General features: G+C 41.9%; 1 protein-coding gene across 33 annotated transcripts in view; it reads right to left on the reverse strand.

The window, feature by feature from the left end:
* The window catches only part of rims2a (regulating synaptic membrane exocytosis 2a), a 268,366-nt gene that overhangs the window by 153,565 nt on the left and 90,770 nt on the right, over positions 1 to 24,031 (reverse strand). For all 33 annotated transcript variants that reach the window (XM_072692323.1, XM_072692313.1, XM_072692325.1 and 30 more), the window contains one exon: positions 1,291 to 2,144. In XM_072692323.1, the coding sequence (XP_072548424.1) occupies positions 1,291 to 2,144 (854 nt within the window). The remainder of the gene's footprint in view (positions 1 to 1,290; positions 2,145 to 24,031) is intronic.

Genomic DNA, 24,031 nt, shown 5'->3' on the forward strand with positions numbered 1-24,031 from the left:
ATATTTCTTTAATAAATGCATTTAGCTTTATTCACATGTATTTGCTGAGAACAAAAACTGACACACTGTGACATAAAACAACTGACAAATAATTTGTCACTGTCACGCAAAAGCCTTGTATCTCCATAATACCAATTTTACCAGAGAAGCAACTTCTTAACTTTCGATAGACGTCAGTGTAATGAAAGACTACTTTTGAAGCCTTTATATTAGTAATTTAACCTGAACTTATGATATGACATGATAAACTGTCAGATTCACATCATAAGTGAAAAACAGCAAAATTGGAGATACAAGCTTTTTTCAGGACAGCAAAACAGAAGGTTGTGGTTTTAGAAAGTTGAGAGAAGTACATTAGCATGTACATAAACAAAGATTTGGGTGACTATTCACTTCCTGAGACTCGAAAGTGTTTGCAATTTTAGCGCCTTAACTCCAGGTTACAACTGAAGAAGCTAAATTTCACCACACATATCTTGATATCTAGCTGTTTGGAAAAAATCTGGAATAAGGGGGAAAAAAAGGCCGTAGACACGACATCAGCAACAGATTTAAGGACAGGTTTGGATGCCCACTAGCTTACATTTATTATTATCAACACATAATACTGGGTGAAGAATTCCTTTAAGAAATGCATGCCGCCAAAAATGACAGGTAAGGCTCATTCATGCTCACGGTGAAATATGGAAACGGATATGAACTGAGACTGAGACTGAACTCTGTTTGTACTGAGTTCATAATTCACTTCGTCCTTATTGGTGCACGTTCTCTGAAAGCTTACGGATATAGACAGAACGGCGCAGTACCGCTGGAAGTTGTGGGAGCTGGGTAGGCGATAGTGGACCGTTTGCCATATGGACACACTGCTGCGTCTTTCGTCTTTCTTTTTTGTAGTAAAGTATGTGTAGTCATGACTTCCTCCACTGTTGCCATGTTTGTTGTATGAGGATGTTTCGTTTAAAATCCATGCCAACATAAAGGACGCATAGAAGTATGTGGGCAGTGGCGGTTACATCGTACAATTTCGTACGCAAAGGGAGTATAAATGAGCCTTAACTAGCCTTCAAATAACAGCTCTGAACTAGTTATTAATAGTCTATTACTATTAGACTAACGTGGGACAGTAGGAGGAAACCAGAGAAGGCATAATAGTATATTTAGCATTAGCATAGCTTATCACAATGATAAACTGATGAGCTGCAGCCCTATTCTGAAGCACAGGCATGTTGTCGTAAAACGAGCAGGATATCTCCATATTCGACTATTACGTCTACTTAGCGTCTGCCTTACCTTTCTCGCTGACCGACTCGCTCTCAATCTCCACGTCCTCGCAGCTGGTATACTCTGGCGTGGTGGCCAGTTCTTCCTCTGAGCTGCTGAGGGACACCTGCCTCATTTTGCCCCCTCGCTTACTCTTGTGCGGCTTGGGCGGCGGCGGCCGCACCGACTCGGACTGGTCAGAGCTGAGCGAGTCGTTCCGCAGCATGCTCTCCATCTTCTCCCGCTTGCTCTTGCGAACGGCCGAGCCAGGGTCCAGGTGCTGCTGACCCCGCCTCAGCGGTGGTGGCTCTGCACCCATGGGTCCACCCCCCGCCGGCGGGCTGTGGTTGGAGGTCCTGTGGCTGTGGTGTGGGTGACCCGGACCAGGTGGGTAGTGAGACCTAAGAGGAAGCCCCAAGCGATCATCCATCTCCGTGTAGGCCAGTGAGACATCGCTGTGGCGACGCTCATGCCGGAAGCGGGACATTTCGGCATGCATGCGCATCTGCTCCTCGTACGGCTGCGGTTTGACTGGATATCGAGCCAGGTTGGGGTCGCTGCGGTAACGGGTCTGGTACTCCTCCTGTCGCTGCCGCTGCAGCTCGTGCTCGCTCAGCAAAGGGCCGTCAGGGATGAAGCCCGGCTCAGGTGGGTACTCCTCCTGGGAGTGCCACCCACCACGCCGGGAACGGTAGGCCCCTCGTGCCGCATCTGCGTCCTCATAAGGGCCGTAGCCCCCACGCCTCTGCCGCTCCCCAGCGCCATAGTCAGATGGTGATCGTGGCATGCCACCCTCCCCTGGAGCATACTGCGAGGGCTCGAGTCTCTCCTCCCTTTGGTCGTACTTCTGGTTCGGGTCCCTGGATGCTGACGGACTTCTTTTCCTGTCGGACACAAACCAGACCAACAGATAAGGTTACCGGTGATGTCTGGTTAGATAAAGCAAATACACTAGTGACACCTGGCTCCCAACTAAACACATGGGTACCACAGCAACCACTATGCAACACCCCAGCAAGCACATAAAATACCATAGCAACCACCTTTCAACATTATAACGCACATCTAGCAACCACATGGGATACTACGGTATCTACCAAGCAATCACATAGCAGCACTTGAGCAACCACTTAGGAACACCATAGCAAGCAACCACCTGAAATACCAAAGTAACAGCCATAGCAACCACCTTTCAACATCATAACACATCTAGCAACCACCTAGCAGCACCAAACCACTTAGGATACCACAGCAACAACTTAGCAACCACCTAGCACCGAAGGTAACATCAAAACAACCACTTAGGATACCACAGCATCTACCAAGCAACCATGTAGCACCACTTTAGCAACACCATAGCAACCACATGGGATACCACAGCAACCACCTAGCAGCAGCACACCAACCACCTGAAATACCATAGTAACAGCCATAGCAACAACCTGGAACATTGTAGCAACCACGTGAAATGATAAAGCATCTACTATTTGTACCCCAGTGGACCATGTGATTAGCTGCATAAGCTGTCTGAGCTTTCCTTCAGCTAATGTCCTTCTCTAGGGTTATTTACTATCCAACCCCACCAGTGAACCTACACATATCTTCTGTGTTTTATGAGATGATAGTGGTCATGTAATGACAAATAATGACAAAAAAACTAAAATACACTTTCTTTGGGACTGGTTTACCTTAGAAGGTCTAATACGTACACCAATATATGGCACATATATATTTGGGCCCTCTCAAAACTATGGTAAAACACTTGCATCAGGCAGTGTATTTACAACCATTCTGTGTAATAACGTCACAGGCAGACGTCTGGATTCACTCGACACCACTGTGCACCATTCTTACTCAGAATTTAGGATGTAATACGGCTGGGGGTAATATTTCAAGGGGTTAAGGGGTTTCTCCACCCAGATCCTAGAGACTTGCCTTCATACACAAGACTAACAGTTTTAACTGCAATCTGACATCTCAGATCCAGCTAATTAAGGTGGAGATTCAGTCAAAAAAAAATGGACATAAGTACAAGTCTGTTGTATTAGCTAACAGGGCAGGTGTGTGATTTAGGCACACAGTTAGCACTGTGATAATTCCAGCAATGCAATCGAGTCCATTACTGTTAGTTCCTGCAGCCTGTAGTTGCAACCTGAAGTGTAACTATCACATTAATATTTTCAGAGGAACCTTCGGTGTCCCAGTCCATCAGTATCACAGTGTCTAGTGGTGTTTAGTTAATGTCTAAACATAAAAGCTCAGTACTTTTAGGGGCTTAGGGCCTATCCTTGTCTTAAAGGAATCTAACAGCAATTCAATCAGGAGAGGTGGAGGCAGGTCTACCTTCTATATGTCTTCTCTCTCTCTCCCTCTCGCTCTCTCTCCTGAGCATTACATTTGTTTGACCCACATACAGTTCAAAAGCATGCTCCAGATGTAACCAGCATCTGTTGTGATCATACATTTTGGATGAATTAAATTAGACCTGCTCTCTCTGATAACAGTCTGCTGCCAGGTTCACTGCACTGCTTTAAGATGATATTTTTGCTATGATAAATCAATAAGCCGCTCAAGGTTGTGAGTTACAGTCATAAAGAGACCTACTGCTTTAATAAAAGTGACACAAATTGATATAAAAAACACCAATGGTTAATAAAGTATTAAATATATTGTTAATATTTATTGCAATAAACAATAAATTAACACTAGGCCCGGGTTGCTATGCAACATAATTGCACTGCAGGACAGTTGTTTTTAATATCTCCCAACTAATTAAGATTACCCACCCAATATGCTCATGTGGGGCTCACATGAGAGATGTGGGCTAGGTTGGTACCAGGTAATCATGGGTGGGCTCAGAGTGGGTTTGTACATGTGTTTTTACACATGACCCCAGTTGAGCTTCCCAAATGGGCCCCATCATACAGCCCAGCTTATCTTACACGGGTCCCATCTAGGCCCAATTTGCAATGTCCAACCCAGATGCTTAACCCCTCCTGGTCCCATCACTGAACCCTGGTGGGCTTCCATATATGGGGCCTACATGAAAGCTAGGCTACCTATACAGACACATGGACATGTTGTGGGCATAGAGGTGTGTACATCTTGGTTTCTGCGAGCTACGCTTCCACACTTATACATCGTTGCTGTAATCTCCAAAAGCTCAGCTTTACAGGAGGAGGGAAAAATGTCTTAAGTTTTAATGGAAGTCAATGGGAAAAAATTTGATTGCAGGTTATTTTGAAGCATTTCTATTGGTCCAATTTTGACTCAATGTAAAGCAATGTAACAGCTGACAGCTAACATGAGAGTGACGATATACGAGATGTGCAATGGTATAAATCAGTCTTTAGGGGTTAACCATGACCCCTATAGCTATTATTGAGAAAGTAAACGGACACTGAGGTCCTGCACTGTATGTGATCCGCTATGCTGCTGAAACACCCTGCACTCTTCAGTGTTTTATGTTTTAGGCATTAAATCATTCCCGATACATTTTCTGACAGATCTGATTTTTCTGTAAGCTTGACTTTCCTGTGACTGAAATGCTCTGTGGGCTGCAAGTGAAATCAGACCTGACGGATCAGTGTGTGTGTGTGTGTGTGTGAGAGAGAGAGAGAGTGTTTGTGTATGTGAGTGTGCATGCACAGTGTTTTCCATCGGCCTGCCTCATGCATTATTCAGTAGGTGCCGGACTCTAAGCCTCACTCCATTCACAAATCTAAAACGCTGCCACAGCAGAATGATGTGTGAGCGTTTGGTGTGTGTGTGTGTGTGTGTGTGTGTGTGTGTATGTGTGTGTGTATGAGAGAGAGAGTATGTGCTTGTTTGTGTGCACTCTTGGCTTCTGTCAGCCTGCATGATGAGCATGTGTGTGTGTGACTGGAAGGAACACGTCAGCAAGGGGTACAACACTGTGTGTGTGTGTGTGTGTGAGAGAGAGAGAGAGAGAAAGAGAGAGAGTGTAAATTGCTTTGGTAAGTGCTCTTAGTCAGCCTGCAGGGACAGTACCCCTAAGGATATTCTGTTATGAAATTCTCTAACGGACTCTGGCAAACACACACTAATCTATCCTAAATCTCTCTCTCTCCCCCTCTCTCGCTATCTCTGTCTCTGCCGCTCTCTCCCTCTCTTTCGCTATCTCTTGCTGCCTCTCCCTCTCTCTCTCTCTCTCTCTCTCTCACATTTTCTGTCTTCCTCTCTGATCTCTCTTGGCTCTGTTTTTCACCTTTCCGATTCCTGGCCTGATCCTTCACCCGAGCATTTCTCATCCATTCCTCTCTCACACACATCCATACACTCACACTCACAAGTTGGCAGGCTAAAGTATTGCATCACACAGCAACATTTTAGTCCAGTCCAGAGAGCAGACAGAATGCTCAAAAACATGGGCCAGACCACCTGTCCCTGCAAAAACGGACATACACTCAAACCTATTATGCCCTTAATATCATCTCTGTCAAGCAAAAACCTTGAGTTGCCATTTTTGTTGTTTTTCAGTTTTTGACATAATGTAAATTTCATGATGAATGGACTGATAGAAATGCTGCAAAATGACTTTCACACTGACTTCCACTGAGAGCAAAGAAGATTTTTCCTCCTGTAAAGTTGAAATTTTGGGAATACAAGGCTTTCTGTGAAGGGGTCAATATGCTCATGATAAAGCAGCGTTGTAATTAGAGCTAGTGAAGACATAAGGATAAGGAGCGAGAGCTAGTCAATAAGAGGTTACTCTCCAAGATCAGGAGCGAGAGCTCTCCAAGATAAGGAGCGAGAGCTAGTCCAGAAGAGGTTACCCTCCAAGATAAGGAGCGAGAGCTAGTAAAGACATAAGGATAAGGAGCGAGAGCTACTCAAGAGGAGGTTACTCTCCAAGATAAGGAGCGAGAGCTAGTCCAGAAGAGGTTACCCTCCAAGATAAGGAGCGAGAGCTAGTAAAGACATAAGGATAAGGAGCGAGAGCTACTCAAGAGGAGGTTACTCTCCAAGATAAGGAGCGAGAGCTAGTCCAGAAGAGGTTACCCTCCAAGATAAGGAGCGAGAGCTAGTAAAGACATAAGGATAAGGAGCGAGAGCTAGTCAAGAGGAGGTTACTCTCCAAGATAAGGAGCGAGAGCTAGTCCAGAAGAGGTTACCCTCCAAGATAAGGAGCGAGAGCTAGTAAAGACATAAGGATAAGGAGCGAGAGCTAGTCAAGAGGAGGTTACTCTCCAAGATCAGGAGCAAGAGCTCTCCAGGATTAGGAGCGAGAGCTAGTCAATAAGAGGTTACTCTCCGAGATAAGGAGCGATAGCTAGTAAAGAGTGCCTTAAAGCAACATTGGAGGTTACCCTCCAAGATAAGGAGCGAGAGCTAGTAAAGAGGAGGTTATTAAGCAGTGAGAGAGAGAGGACGTTAGTCTCCTGGCTAAGAAGCGAGAGCTAGTAAAGAGGATGTCAGCCTACCGGACCAAGCCCACCACAGAGTCTCATACTAGAGATTCCGGTCTAGACAAGTAGTGTTTTGGCAATGATTGGTGCACATGTTGGCTGGGCAGTGACAAGGTGTTGGTCACTCATCAGTGGGAGGGCAACAAAGGCTATCTTGTCTGAGCTGAACTGACAGAATTGTTAATGATGGTTAAAGGAGGAATGTGTCACAACACACAGACACACACACACACACACACACACACACACACATACACGCAGTGTCATGGATCGATCAGAGCACACATGCTAACTGCTGTCCCTTTACACTTTTGCAAGTGTCTACAGAGGACAGACGCTCAAGCAAAGGACGATATTTGAGCTATTTGCCGAGCTCTGGATAACCAGTATAGAATTAAGACCCTGCCATCGTCACTGTCATGCAAAAAACCTTTATTTTTTTACATTGTCTTTCATTGAACGTTTAGAAGGTTTTATGCTTCTCCTGTAAAGCTGCTGTTTTTTTTTTGCGGGGCAGCAACACCACGTATTAGGCTATAAAATAGGCTAGACAATCAGAGGAACCAGACAGTCAGGCACATACAGGAATCCTGTAAAAGTTGAAGAAACACAGTACAAGCTAGAGTGGATTGTGTATGTAGAGTGATTTAGTGATCTCAGTGTCTCTAGAGGTGATCCATCACAGGAGTTTGACTGGACTGGTCATAGAGTGACCATTTTAAGACACACCGCACTGTGTATCTGCCACTGTCAGAGTCTGCCTAATGTAGACCAGACTAGGGGAGAGCTGCTGAATATAAGGCCCAAATCACACTGGACTTCATCAACCAGCATTTTTCTCTCTTTCCCCCTGGTTCTTATATCCCTCTCTCATTAGCATGCTACATCTACTTTCCCTCATTTTCTCTTTCAGGGAATAAGGTCAGTATGATACAGATAAACATACACACACACACACACACATACACCAAGCTTAACCGTTCTCTGCAGAGTCAAGTGCTGACCTGGTTAGCCACGAATTACAAAAAAGAACCACTTGTGCACATCTAAATGAGATTTTCCCCGTAGTGCATCAAATAACTCTCCACTGCATCTGCCCCACATTCAGCAGTGCAGATACATCTGCTGTACCTCACTGTGGCGGCAGAGGAGGAGGAACAGGTCACTGGCTGACGCATATCAAAGTTTTACTGGAGGCAGCCGAGCTGGAAGACCGTCTTTTAATCTAAACATGGATCTTACTGACTCCACTGTCTCTGATTTATGGACTCTTCACTGCTGTAGAAAGCAGCAGTTGCTGCAAGACCACCATCTAACCTCTCTTTACATCTCAGAATTTAAACAGGCTGCACCTTAAGGCAACATCATGCAGCAATTATACCTTAAAAAACTGCCAAAGAACCATTTTTGGTTCCATAAAGAACTGTGAAGAACCGTGAAGAACCATGAAGAACCATGAAGAACCTTTCGAAGGTTTGAACACTTAAGACCTAGGTTATGTATTCTGTTACTGATCCTAATACAGAAACTATTCTGAATTATTATAAGCATAGTCATTCATTAGTTACTATTATTGGTAGATTCTGCGGAGTCCCAAAAGGCTCTATTCTAGGACCAATGTAACTTGCATATTTTATGACAGCAATCAGGTCATTAGAACGAGGAACTGTAGTGTGGGCCTACATCCAGGGTTTAAGGAGTTCAATAAGTAGATATAAATAGATTTAATCAATTCACAGGTTCTTCACACTTTCAGCTCTTTCAGAAAAATGGTTCCTTAATAGAACACCAGAAACATGGTTGTTCTACTATATCACTCATAGAACCCTTTGTAGAACCTTAATATGAAGATGCAAGCAAGTCCACTTAACATTAGCTAGCATGATGCGGACTTGAAGGTACGGGTTTCCGTTGCTTATAGCTGCACTAAATGGACAAACGTATTTGGACGCCTGCTAGCAAATACAGCTTTGGTGGGAGTAACTGTCCAAGGAAGGCTTTCTACTACATTTTGGAGCATTGATGTGAGGATTTAAATGCATTCAGCCACAAGAGCATTAGTCAGGTCAGGATGTTGGCTGATCACCACCTCACCTCATCTCCAACTCCCCAACCCATCCTAAAAGTACTGGCTGGAGCACCACCATCCATCATTCCAGAGACTGTTCTTAGTCTATTGCTCCACAACTGGTTCATGTTTATCAGCACCAGAGAGTCCTATTCTAATGGCAGTACTTCTCTACGGGGACTAGACAAGCTGTGTTTGTGCGCATTTGCACATCTGTGTCAGGAATGGGTGCAACTTAAAATAGCATTTGGACATATAGTGTACATTAGCCTTGTTGACCTCATAGCTGTGAGGCTTCTTATTTGACTACATGGAAAAATGAGCAAGGAAAGAGATAGGATAACATCCTACACTCATTCCAGCTTCTACAGTTTGAGCAATGCTCAAGAGTGGGTGGTGCAAAAGTGGGGCATTAACACACACACACACACACACACACACACGCGCACATATATATATGGAATGTGGAGATATGGAAAAGCACAAGAGGGAACGCACATGAGTAATCAAGGTGAAAGTGTGGAAGAACAGAAACCTGAAGTAGCAATGGACGTTCCCCACCAAACATCTACTCCTCAATCAATCATGCCTGTCTGATGATATTGACCTTTTGTGTGGTCCTCCTTACTGAAAAGATGTGTCCTCAGTAGCAGCTTGCGTCCTCAAGGTCAGTAAAGGGCTGTAAAACCTGCCCCACAGACCAAATTCAACGGCTACATCCATGCAATCCAGAAATCAAGACCCCCGCACTATTCCAACATCCTCTCTGGTGTGCATCCGAGAGAATGTGTCCAACCTCATCCTCCCTCCTGCCACTGCCCTGGCTTAAAGAACAGCCGCAAGGCCTGCCGGGAGCTCAGAACAAGGCTAATGTAAGCTATCGTGCAAGTGGAGGTGGAGCCAGTCCGGGGCAAGGGGCTGGATCAGCCTGGCTATGATTGGTGGACACACATTAGGTTTGGCCTATACAACGCCTCACCTCGGGATTTGGCCTAATCGGCTCAAAGAGCGCATCCACACACAACAGCATCCCGAATCTGAAAGAATGACGACTCCCTGCTTTTTTCTCTGTTTCTGTGGAAATGATTATCCCTGAGATTATGGCACAGTGATACGTGTCCAGTGTTTGACCACAGATAATCCTCACCATGGTGTAGGGCTGAACGGTTATTCGTAGCTTTATGGTTATCGCAATATGAGTGTCTGTGATGAACGATGCATATATAAGAGGATGAATGTAAGGCTTTAGCTTTACTATTCAGTAAAAACACTGGAAATATGACTTGTGTGTTAAAACACTGTATGTCCAAATGTTTGTGGGCACCCCTTCTAATGAATGCATTCAGCTACTTTTAGGTGCATCCACTGCTAACACACACATGCTAATGCACATACACAGCTTGTCCAGTGCCTGTAGAGAAGTACTGCTAACTGAATATGGCTTTTTGGAGCGTTGTCTATGTCTAATGCCAACTGTGAGCTAGAGGGGTATAAAGCCCCCCAGCTTTGAGCTGTGGAGAAGTGAAGCTGTGTTCTCTGCAATGGTGTTTGGTGCTCCATCCAATACTTTTGGGATGAGTTGGGGATGAGGTGGGGTGGTAGTGATCATCCAACATCCTGACATCACTAACGCTCTTGTTGCTGAGTGCAATCCTTTACAAATCCTTTAGAGCAATGCTCCGAAATCCAGTAGAAAGCCTTCTTCTGTGGACAGTAGAGACAGTCACTCCAACAAAAGCAGGATCAACTCTTTTAAATACCCTTGATTTCAGAAGAAACAACGAACGAGCAGGTGTCCCAATACTTTTGTCCAAATAGCGTACTAAACTAAACCATAAAGAACCATTAAGTGATTTGAAAAGGATTTAAATATTTGTGTATGTAGGTGAATGTGAAAAGAACAATATTAATATGAATGAATTTGTAATGACTGAGTGTAGAAATGTAGAACAAGGCAGCAATTAACAAAAATGTAATTATTAGTATTTTAAAAAACTTAGAAATCTTGCATTCAGCACTTTGCACAACAGCAGTTTCGTAATAGTTCATTTTTGCTATTTGATTAAAGCAGTATTGCAAGAAAATTGCTATTTTTTGATACTGGGTTCCCCATCAGGTGTGGAGTGTAATCACTTTTACTACACTGACATAAATACAAATCACACTTTGAAATCTATAGACACACTGTGTGGAATTACTTGGTAACATAAAGTTAGAATTTGCAAACCTCAAACACTGTTGTCTTTTTCACACAAAAAAAATACAGCACAAGCAGAAACAGAGCTGCAAAACGGGCTAATTTTAAAACCCAAAAACTGTTATGCCAAAGTCAGATCACTGAAAATCCACAGATTGACACAATTTGATAAGAGTTTAATTACATTTAAACAGACATGAAAGAATCAAAAACATATCTAATATCTTAATGAATTAAATAACTACATTTCCTGGTTGAAAAGTGTACATTCTCATACACCGTTAAGCAACGGCGATTAAAGTGCACTGTCCTTCATTCTGTTGACCATGTATCCATCTACACAGCTGTGCAACAAATGGTGCAGAGTGGATAAATGACAAAATGATGGAACATCTCTTAGTGGAGGGAAAAGAAAACTGTATCAGCAGAACGTTGCTTGAGACAAACAGGGTTTGGCCACGCGTGACTAATAAACCGCCTCAGAATCAGAAAATATGACAGTACTGGAAGTTAGAAGGCCTAGCCAATTAACGTCACCGCTTTGAAAAGTTTGCAGCCTCAAAAGGCAGGAAGCTAATAACAGACAGCAACCCGGCAGTAGGGAATAGCTGAATGACAGGTGGGTGCATGAGGAGCAACAACTACAGGTGCTGCTGTGATCTCACTTCTCCCTACGGACGCCAACATTCTGATCTACGTCAGAGGATGAAGTGCACGGCGAGAAACAGAAGAGAGCTGAAGATGTTGACATGATATACCTGATGAAGAGGGCAGTTATCACTGGAGATAATGAAAGCATGGTGGAATATTCTATATGAACCACATTCGTGTTTGTAAGTAGATGATGATGATTTTATTATGATATGAATTTGCCATCCAGTGGATGTATTGCTTAACATCCATGCCAATGTAAAGGATGCATGGAAGTATGTGGGCAGTGATGGGTCTCTTTAGAAGTCCAATATTCAAATTCAGCTAAAACATTAATACTATTCTCTGTGTTCAGTCCAGTAAACAGTTGAAGCCCGTTTTCCAGAAAAGGATTAGAGAAAAGCCTACACTCCAACATTTTCCAATAGTGATTCATTATTAATGCAGCAATTCAGTCCAAGACAAAGCTTAATCTGGGTCCAGGAAACTGGTCCTTAATTCTTATATATAACACGGTGCATCCAAAGGCTTTTTAAGCAAAGCACCTTATATGGTTCCATCAAGAACCAGGTTTGTAATGGTGATGTGTGAGTGTGAAAAACCTTAATATTGGTCATTGGTAAACTTAAAATCAAAGGCATCTCCTCAAGCTCATTAATATACCAGTTTTAGTACTATCACGGTTCTTTCTGCTATTAAAAGTGGTTCATCTACGGCATCTCTCATAGAAACCCATTTGAAGCACCAGTGTTGACATGGTATCGTTGGTATTGATAATTGTGATAGTACTGTGATAGTATTGGTATCGCAAGCTGAATCCAGAATCCTAGAACCACGACAACCCTACCTGTAACTCCCTTTACACAAGATTGCAGTTACTCCCAGCTTTCCATCTGTTTGGTGATTCAGAACTGATTTTTTTTTCTTTACAGCCGGAGCCAAAAAGGAGCTGGGCATCTGGTAACGGCAGGGACCCACAAACTCCGCATGTTAGGGAACATTCCAGAACAGGAGGACACAGGAAGAGGCTCAGCGCCCTGCGCCACAGTGGTGTACACGTCATCGAGGCCCCCCACTGGAGCCGGCGTACGGAGATATTGTGTTCCTGCCATGTTTATCCTTCACGCGATCAAACAGCAGCGCTCAGGCTGACCGGCTCTGCTCTCTCCCCTGACTATTACAGACTATTACCCGCTCTCCTCACTCCTCACTGTTACACGTCTTCTTACAGACAGCAGACATTTACAGTGCTCTTATCAGGAGTCAAGCAAAAACACACAGCCTCAAAATAGCAATAATCACCTAGAGGTCTGCTGACCTTACGCTGCATCAGGGTGTACTGTTAGATCAGGGGCAAGCAGCAAAGCTCTCGAGGGTTTAGGATTAACTCCTCCTACATTATGGGTGTGAGGATATATATATATATATATATATATATATATATATATATATATATAATACACAAATAATTCAATATCAGGAATGGCATGTCAGTATCATGCTAAATTATATGTCCAAATATTTGTGGACAGATGTGCAAATGCACACACACACACACAGCTTGTGTGTCCCTGTAGAGAAGTACTGCTAATAGAATAAGACTCTCTGGAGCAGATAATCATGAACCTACTGGCGCTATGCCTAATGCCAGGTGTGGGCTAGAGGGGTATAAAGCCCCCAGCATTTAGCTGTGGAGCAGTGGAAGAACTGTTCTCTGGAATGATGGATGGTGCGCCATTCAATACTTTTGGGATAAACTGGGGAGTTTGGGATGTGTTGGGGTGAATATCCAACATCCTGACCTCACTAACGCTCTTGTATCCGGTAGAAAGCTGGACAGTAGAGACAGTTACTCCAACAACAGCAGAATAAACACTTTTTAATACCCTTGATTTCAGAAGGAATAATACATAAGCAGGTGTCCCAATACTTTTGTCTGTACAGTGTATGCTAGGCTCTACTCAGACTGAATGAGTCTATCAGGGGCTGCCTATATTACAATGTACTATATTAAGTTTTACATCTCCCAGAAATAAAAGGACAGTAGGTAATTCTGCCTGCAATTTTAAATGAAACCACAAATCAGCTCCAGTGAAAGATGAAATGACCTCAGGACCCCATGAACACTTAATCCTATCCCAACAAGGATTAAAATACATTTTTCAATACAGAAAAAAATAATAAAAAAAGGTCAACATTCATTTTTTTATGCTTCTGGCCCAAATCAATTGTCAAAACAAGGGTGTAGGAGAATTATCTCTCCCTTTTCTAACTCTATCCAATCCAGTGGTTCAGAATCGGGGCCGATCCAGGTATATTTTAATGGATTGGGTATCAGCTTTTTTAATCCCAATCCAGTTCGGGCTATTTTTTAACAATAGTGTTCAGAGCGCCCTCTGGTGTCCTCATAGCGCCATTAACAGAAATAACCGCCCAGCCGGCAGCGGTGTGGATATTCTCAGAAGGTAAATAAAGAGTTGAGAGTCTGCAGTGTGGAGCTATTGTACAGTGGAAAATGAAAACAGGCCATAATATCTGTCCCTTTATAAAACTCTCACTGAAACACCCTGTTTTACCAGCGGGAGAACCGCACACCTTTCTTTGTTTTTAAACCAGCACTGAAGAACCCATTCAGACAACAACAGATATCAGTCTAGAGTGTGTACCACTACACACACATAGGAAGTGATTGGACTTCAGTGTTGTAAAGGAACTGGGAGCTGATTGGTCAGGGAGGAGAGTCAGACTGGACTATAAGATATTAAACACTATAAAACAGTCACTTTAGTGCAGTATCACACCAACAAATTAGTGAAAGGATCGGTTCCGTGAATCGGTACCTTGATCCAGCTAATTTTGTTAATATCGGGACCGATATCTGATCCTAATATCAGATCGGTGCATCTCTAACTATACTAGGTACTATATATTAGGTACTAATGTTAAGGCTGATTGGTGTTATAGAATATTGAACCGTTGTCTTGCAAAACCCGTACTGACCCCTGAAAGGTCTCTGGCCTTGTTTACCAGAAGACAGAAATGCTGTATTTTGTCCCATTCGTTAGTTCCATAAACACAGAGTCACAGACCACTCAAAATGCAACACACATGAACACACACACACACATACACACAAAGGCATAATACATAAAATGGACCCGCTGTCAGACAGATCTCGTAAAGTGCCTTCAGCTGAGGTTAAGACTACACAGGCCCCCCGCAGTCTGGATGAAACCTCAGCATCCGCATCAAGCAATCAACACCAGAGGGGCTGCAATTAACATCTCAGGCAAACTGCCTCAGCAGGAGGAAGCACATACGGCCTGAGCTGATCTGTGACAGAACTCAACCACATCAGAGAACGGCTTTCCCCACAACAACCCATTACAGAGAGCAATTAAACACTGAAACACACACACAGGCATGCATACACACATACACACAACCTGTCCCATGTATATTTTATACTATATGACAAAAGTACTGGGACACCAGCTTTTTCACTGTTCATTCTGAAATCAAGGCAATTAAAAATAGTGTATCTTGTTTTTGTTGGAGTAACTGTCTCTACTGTCCAGGGAAGGCTTTGTACTAGATTCTGAAGCATTGCTGTAAGGATTTGATTGCATTTAGCAACAAGAGCGTTAGTGAGGTCAGGAAGTTAAATGATGGATAACCACCCCACCTCATCACCCCCAACTCCCCAACTTACCCCGAAAGTATTGGCTGGAGCACCCTCATCGTTCCACTGCACTGTTCCTCTACCCCTCTAGCACACGCGTTTCTACTGGGACTAGACAAGCTGTGTGTGTGCATTTGCACATCTGTGTCAGCAATGAGTGCAACTTAAAGTGGCACTCATAAAATATATATATATATATATATATATATATATATATATATATATATATATATATATATATATATATATGATAAATAGATAGGTAAATAAATAGATACTTTATTAATCCCAAAGGAAATATTTAGCAGCCAGTATCAATTGCACAATAACAGCACAGTCAATATGATACAAAATATACAGATAAATAAAAAAAAATAATAATAATAATGAATAATGGAATAATGGAAGAATAATGTGTGTGTATCAGCAGATATGACAATACTGAGTAAATATGTGCATATTTTGGTTTTCAAGTAAAGTCAAGTACAGGATGTACAGGATGTACACTAACACCATTAGAAGGGGTGTCCACAAACATTTGGACATATAGGCTAAATGCAGAACAGGACGATTTTACATAAGCTTAAATAACAAGCTGCACACAGATGCAGTAAAGCAGTCCTGGTGGATGAATCACACACATTTTCCTAAACACACTCTCGAAAAAGCTAACCGTGATACTGGTGTTAGTTACTGCACAAACCTTCAGGACATTACTTGTTTCTACAAAGGAAAAGAACTAGCTTAAGACACACATTTAGACTCTCTCTCTCTCTCTCTCTCTCTTTCTCGCTCACTCTCACACACACATACACACATACACACTTACTTCCAGGGTCTGCTAACTATGCATTTTTCATTGCGGTGGGGAAGCTGCATTTGAAATCAAAAAGGCAGCGGCAGCATCAGGCAGCTGTGTATGTGTGTGTGTGTGTGTGTAGCTGTAGAGATTGGGGGAGAAGGTAATGAAAAAGCCAGGGGTGAGTCAGAAGACGCTTCAATAATCACAGCCCCAAAAATAACCACATCTTAATGCTGGGGGCCCTACTTTTCATGGAAGTCTGCCTTCTATTCCTGACTTCTCTCTCTCTCTCTCTCTCTCTCTCTCTCTCTCTCTCAGTTAACTGCTTGATGTGCAGGAGTTTACTGGCTTGTACGTCGACTGCAGAGCCTTTAGCTTTAAATGAGGCAGGGAAGTCGTGAAGCTCAAAACTCCAGGGCTGGAACGTACAACATCATGTTTAGTAAATCCATCATAAATTATTATGATATTATACATTCTTACAATGGAACAGACAACCCTGTCCTGAACCTCATCACTCTGTCAAGTATGTGGCGTATAGGCTGAGAGGTAATGACCAGGTAATGGCCTCAGCTAGAACCAAAAACAAGCCTCCGCCCATCACTCTGGAAACAAAAATAATTGAAGTGGAGGTCAAGTTTGGGTCAAGGTCTGGATGACCAATAAACTTTCCAAGAAAACTGCTTGTAGAATTTCAAGGCTATTCAAAAGCCCTGTTTTACTGCAAAAAGACATTTAGGAACACTCTGAAGTGGGGGTGCACTGTTCTACTGTGCAGCAACACCTGCACAAATATGACCTTTATGATATACCACAAATGTGACCATCCGAACCTTTCATTTAAACCATCCTAATGTGTTTCGCAAACAAGTCCTGTGGGCTGATGGACTTTTGGCCACAATGAGCAAAGGTGAGTCTGGAAAAAAAAAGAGTAGAAATTTATCAAACTGTTCATCACCCCTCCAACTCTTAAACACAGGGGTGTAATGATCATGTGCAGGCCCTGTATAGACGATGCCCTTAAGACTCCAGAGGGTTAAAGACAATTTCACCAAACACACAGTATTTATTACACAGTATTTATTTTTATGCTGCACTTCATCTAATTAAACAGCGCAGATTACACTCTCTGTAATGAAATGTGCACTAACATGGACTCTTAACTATCTGCCACTATTAATATCACCACTATTAACTATCTACACCATGATTAATATATTATGATTATGATCAGAGCAGTTTTTTTATCAATAATTAATAAATAGCTCTGGCCAGAGGAGGACGGGTCGGGTCCTCCTTGTGAGTCTTGGTTCCTCCCAAGGTTTCTTCCTCCAGCTCTGAGGGAGTTTTTCCTTGCTACTGTCGCCATTGGCCGTCACCAAAGCTGCTTTGTGACGACAACAGTTGTAAAAAACACTATACAAAGACTTGACTTGACTTGACTAACAACATCCACAATATGTTGTGTATCACCATATAATTTACCACAGATTTAATGAAATATTATCATATTGCTCAGCCCCAGTGACAATCCCCCAAAGAAGAAATGGCCTAGCTCCTACAGAAAGTGTTATAAGCTGAGATACTCACTGAACGGTGTGTTACTAAATACTGACCATGCAGAAAAAACATGCCTTTTCTATTTTTGCTATTAATAAATACAGAAATAAAGTAATTATGATTCAAATATTTAAGAAATGTTTCATCTGTAACTAAAATTGCTAAAAAAAAAAAGGAAAACTATGGGAAGTCTTCCCTCATGCTGCTGTTCAACCTGAGCTGATTGCACTGCAGTAACCCCATGGCTTGAGGCCCACTGCACTGTCCAAAGCAATCATCACACCGTTTATTTTTAACCGCCATCAATTATGATAAAAGGAGGCCCAAGTGCTACAGCAATAATTACCATTAAGCACGGCGTACAACACTTTCTGTGCAATAATGCAGCCCTTTGCATTGCACATGCACTTACAGAATCCCAATCCCAAGGACATTTCCCTCCTGCCTCTACTATACACTATAGTGGCTCTGTAATGCAATGCACATACTGTACATGCTTCTGGGATCTGACGCTGTGGTAGTGCAGTTTCTACTGCTTTTAATGTTTAAAGAAAATTATAAAGGAAGGCCAAAGAGCTCTCCACACATCTCCAACACCTTAATTTAGAGCCAAGTCCATTGCTGAGGTTCAGTCTATCCCCTGTGATCTTTTTTGATCACATATCTGATATTATCACTGCTGATTCTACCTAGAGGAAAATCCCTTTTGCTAAATGAATCTGGCAATGAACCACAAACTGACAAATGAACCACATTTACCAAACGTACCATCTGTAGTCACTGTAACAACACTTATCTACTACTGTAAACTATTTTTGCACAAGAAAACACATTTTTTGTCTTGTAAACAGCTTGAAAAAACCTAAGCCTTTTAGGAAACAAATGGCATGTCAGAGTACTTCTTTTACTAGCTGTAATTGCAGCAGTCAGGGAGAAGATAACTCTTAACCCCTTACACAGTCTATTGCCCGCCAGTGGGCCGAAAGTGTTATTACAAACTTCTATTTCCAAAGAATAGCCCCACCAGTTTGTACAGACATCCCTGTAACTACTAAATAATACACCTTATTGTGTAATAAGCTAAATTAAACCAAGGTTGTACAAACAGTTTTGCTTGTTTTTAAATTCTTCTGCCAAGCAGAAGGTTTTATTTTTTGTCTTGAAGTGATAGGACAATTTTGGAGCATATTTATATATAACAACCCTCCATTGCATTATTTGCTAGTTGGTAAAATATCAAAACCAGTTACTTTCAGACTAGGTTTAATAAAAATATATAACCAGTAGCAAAAAATTGACTAATATTGGTTGATTTTAAAACCAAAATTAAATGACAAAATGCACCAAAGAAATCTTCAACTATGCCTGAATTCAAAACCTGTGCACAGCTGCAAGAAACAGTAAGAAAACACTTTGGAATTACCTGGATTTCTGCATTGATAACTAATAAAATGCTCAGTATTTAAGTCACAATTAAAGACAAGCAACACAGTCTAACTAATAGCAAACAAAGATTTAAGAGTTAAGAGTACTGTTCATGTCTTTTATCAAGCATCTTGAGTAAACACTTAAAGTGCAGGCTAGAAAAAGTAAGTGTACCCTTGAATTTACTTTGAAGCACTCACCTGCACCTAAGGTTCACTATTGCTGGAAAGAGGAGGAATTTTAGACCATTCCTCCCTGCTAATGTGTTTCAGTTCATCAATATTTCTGCCATGTCAGCCCTCTTTAAGTTATGGCACAGCCTCACCTCTTTCAGGATTAGACGCCGATTAGACATTCAATGTAGAAATCTAGGACAAATAAGTCCTCATTATAGTCATATATCTAAAAACAAATATTTAGCACACACACATAGATCACTACTGTCCAGTATGGAAACACAGAAGGAGCGGACCTAAATATGGTTCTTGAGGAACAACCCTGGATTCAACTTGATTCAGAAGCACTGAATTACATGTTCGAACTACAAAGTGGAAAACCATGGAAGCCTCACACATGAAAGCTGTTGCTGTGTTTACTTTTTCCAAACAACAAATCATCATTAATCGACGTAATGTCCACATAAATGACGACTATTACTACTATAATCTTGACTAAAAGTGGAGAGGTACTGCATCACTATTGTTAACAGCATAAGCTGATTGGATGCCAGATTCTAAGCTGAGTTTAGAGCGCTATCAAAATCTGCAGAGTTAAGGGGCTGTTTTCTTTTACTTTTCCTTATCGGATGTCGGGAAGTTAATTAATTCCAGAAGTAAAACCACACTGAAAAGAAATAATCCATCAAGTGGTTGTGAATACAAATAACACGATAATAATAAAAGCAAATTTGCAATAAATAGTATAAACAAATTCTAATAAAGCATGTTCATGAAACCCTTTCACGCTTTCTTTATATTTGACAAAACAAGTCATTTGCAACCACCTGACACATTTCCCAGCCAACATGCTCATGTGGGGCTCATATGAGAATGTGGAACGTGGGCAAAGTTGGTTCCTGGTAGACATGGGCTCTGAGTGGGTGTGTACATGTATTGTTACTGGGACTCAGTTGAGCTTTCTAAATGAGCCCCAACATTACAGCCCACCTTAAGCTCACATGGATCCCATCTAGGTCTCATTTAAAATGTGTAACTAAATTGGGCCCCATGTTTAACCTTTCCTTGTCCCATCACTGACTCTGGTGGGCATCCATGCATGGGACCAACACGGAACCCATGGACAAAACTAGTTGGACTACCCACACAGGCCCAGCATAGACACATTATCTGGATTGAATCCTGTATATTCAAGGCATTGCTTGTCAATGAGAAATCTAGGCTGGTCATCCAGATGAAACCAGGCAAAATTGAGAATAATGAGATGTTTATTACTGAAACACGGGGATGGGAGAAGCTACACATCACACTGCAACCGACCTGCAGGGGTGCTACACTTGTGGTTGCTTCACTTTTGAGAGATGTTGTGCTGTCCATGATTTCTACAGTCATTGGTCAGAAGATTTAAAGAGAAAATGGTTGAAAAGAGAGTGTGTGTGTGTGTGTGTTGAATACTCTATTCTGTAGTGCTGTGAGTGCTATGAGACAAATTTACTCCTGGTCCCAAGCAAACTGAGTTGTTCCGTTCAGGGACGTCACAGCTGGTGGTTTCTCGCTGCCTCAGCAAGGTTTTCCAGGAAAGAGTCAGGGAGAGACTGGAGCGCCCTGCTGTGTCGCCTGGAGCTAGAACGGCATGCGTGGCCTCAGCCTGGCCTTCCCTTCTGCTCCAGCACACATACACACACACTTATATGAGTGCATATGAGATGGAGATGCCAAGGCTCTGCATTCGTGTTCACTCACAACGCTTGTGTATGACACTTTGGAAGCGTACTATCCCAGGGGGAGATCACTAAAAGGCATGGAGGCAGAAAATAAACTCAAACCGAGAGAGTTATGGGCGAGGATGCAGGCTGCAAGCTGCGGGTGCTGTAGACTCACAAAAAACCTTGCAGGTGGCAGTAATACCCTACTCTACTAGTGAGGAGGAATACACACGAGTTTCTGATTCTGACTTTCTTTAATATAATTTGGAGGACAATATTATGCAAAATGGCTTAGAGAACCTTTACACAACGTCGAGGTTCTTCTGTAAAGAATATTGGAAGCGAGAAGCTTTTATATAGAAAGGTTAAAAATTATTTAAAAAAAAAACCAAATACTTATTTAACATTTTGAAGACAATTCGATGCTCTTTTGATTGTTTTATTATTTAACTTTTTGGAATATTCCCAAAGTTCCCTAATGAAAGTTCCCATGAAAAGTTTCCAGTAATTAACTGAAATTTTCTACCCCTTTGCAATCCTACTGGTGGGAATCAGTGGATCTGTAGCCGAGCTAGCTAAGCAAAAACTAGCTTAGCATGTGGACTACAGATCCTCAATCATGGGAAAAAAGACTTTACTTTCAGCTTTCTGTCCTTCCAGCACTAGTCGTTCAACTTCATTCTTTAGATTTGAGTTTTCGTCATCTTGAACGTTTATAAGTGGGGTTTCTGTCAGCCAGACCTGAGCTTGTGAGAATGGTATCCTGCTTACTAAGCTAATACTAACCAGCTTCTCTCTCCTGATTCAGAGCAGTTTAACTTTTAGTAGTGTTACACTGATCCCAATACCGTATCGGTATCAGCGCCAGTACTGGAACTTACACACAGTATCAGTATTGGTAATAGAGAGCACAGATACCGTAAACCGTACTGAAGCCCTGCATTTTTAGTTTTTTACATAGAATATTTTTTTTGCATTCTGCTTTTAAATAACGAGTAAACGTCATCCAACATTTTATGATGAATGAACCAATAGAAATGCTCTCAAATTACTTATAAAATAAAATAAAATCGTTTTTAGATTAACTTTCATTGAAGTTAAGAAGGATTTCTTTCTCGTGTAAAGTTTATTGTGGAGATGCCTTGTTTTTGCATGACAGCGACAATTTGGTTAAGCTTGGTTCTGTACTTCATTTTTTGTTTGTTTTGATATCAGTAAATCAGAAAAATGGTTAAAAATATTTTGTATTTTTGTACAAATACTAAACTAAATAATTAAATTCAAAAACTAACAAAATATCCTCACTTTTACTAATAAAAACAAACGTGGCATTATTTAAAGGGCAAACATTAATCAGAATTTCTCAGTAGATTTCTCACCATTCCTAAACACATTTTACCATTAATCAGACATTTAATGGTAATTCAATTTAACTTTTACATTACAGCCAGACACTAAAGTTTAGTGCCTTTTTACACAGAGACGTGTAGCTGAATGTGAAATTACTGCATAAGCACTTTTTTGTATCTAAACTGATGTTTTTTTTAATTTTAAACACCAGTTAAAAGCTGTTTGGTTAAACTGAGCAAGAGTTTACTTCTCTACTTGCACATGTTTCTGCATTGTGTCAATTTCGAATTTTTTAAATGTGCAGTTTCCCCAACCAGTAAATCATATTTGGGATGAGATATAAAAAATACAACCTATAAAAACTGGAACACAATAAATATCAGGATTTAGATTTAGAGTTGGTGTCAGCAGATATTTAAAAAACTGGTATCTGTAAGGAAAGGAAAGGAGAAAGTGGTATTGGTGCATCCCTACCATTTACTTTAACATTTACATTATACTTAATGACTGATTCCCAATTGTCACTCATCAGCTGTGAGCTGATCTTTGTAATGCAAGATGAGAGGACATGCAAGCGATTCGCTACACATTCCCTGCCCTCAACAGTTTCTTTTGAGCAAGCCAGTGAAAAAAACCCTCAGATCAAGGAAAAAAAAAACCTTGAGAGGAACCAAGACTCAAATGGGGAACCCATCCTCCTCTGGCCAACAATCATATACAGTAGCCTCATTACAGCAGGCAAAAGACCCCATCATATAGCCTTTACCACAGTCCAGCATCCCACAGCGAGAGTGAAACGCGACTGGATAGGAGGATAAACAGAGACAGATAGGGAGGAGACGGTGGTTAGTTGGGTTGACTGTAATTGAAGAAGACAGCGGCTCTCGTATGGACTGGCTGGTAATGAATTAAGGAGGGTCTGCACTTGAACAGGCTCGTCTAATCTCCGACAACGTTTATCTGGAAGCTATAAAATGCCCTTGAGTTCCTCCACGGCAACTGCCAACAGCTGAGTGTCCTAGCAACTGCTGAGCACAGCCCAGGTTTATTAGAGCATTATTGAGCATAAGAGCATTATTTATTTTTTATATCAGATGAAAAACTGAACAATGCAAAGCCTGGCCTTGCATGCTCCTGACAGAACGCTCTGGCAGAGCAAGTAATAAGCCTGATTTATTTTCCCTCGGGTTCTTCTTGCAGCTACACGGAAAATCATATCAAGCACTGCTCCAAATATAAAGCATACGAACAAACGCATGGAGCGGTGTTGGGACTGGGGGGGGACGAGGAGAAGACAGACACTTTAGTGACACAGAGTCACTAAATGCAGGTACGTTTATGGACCTACTGCCTAGGTTCTGACCTGTACTGCAACATCAAACATCTAAATCCATCATTTGTACTGGTCACCCATAACAGTAACACCACTTGCCTAATACTAAGCAGGCCCAATGTTGTGCCACCATAACATAAGATCTGACCATGAGAGGCATGGACTCCACAAGACCTCTCAAGGCATCCTGTGGTATCTGGCACCAAGATGTTAGCAGCAGATCCTTCAAGTCCTGTAAGTCATGAGGTGGGATCTTCATGGATCTCATCAATGAGCCTTAGGTCGCCAGTTCATTGGTTGTCATTCCTTGGACCACTTCTGGAAGGTACAGGTCACTGCACCAGTGTTTTGGAGATGTTTTGATGCTTTGTTTGTCCAGCCATCCAAATTTG

Source organism: Salminus brasiliensis, chromosome 1 (genome assembly GCF_030463535.1).
Source record: "Salminus brasiliensis chromosome 1, fSalBra1.hap2, whole genome shotgun sequence".
NCBI lineage: Eukaryota > Metazoa > Chordata > Actinopteri > Characiformes > Bryconidae > Salminus > Salminus brasiliensis.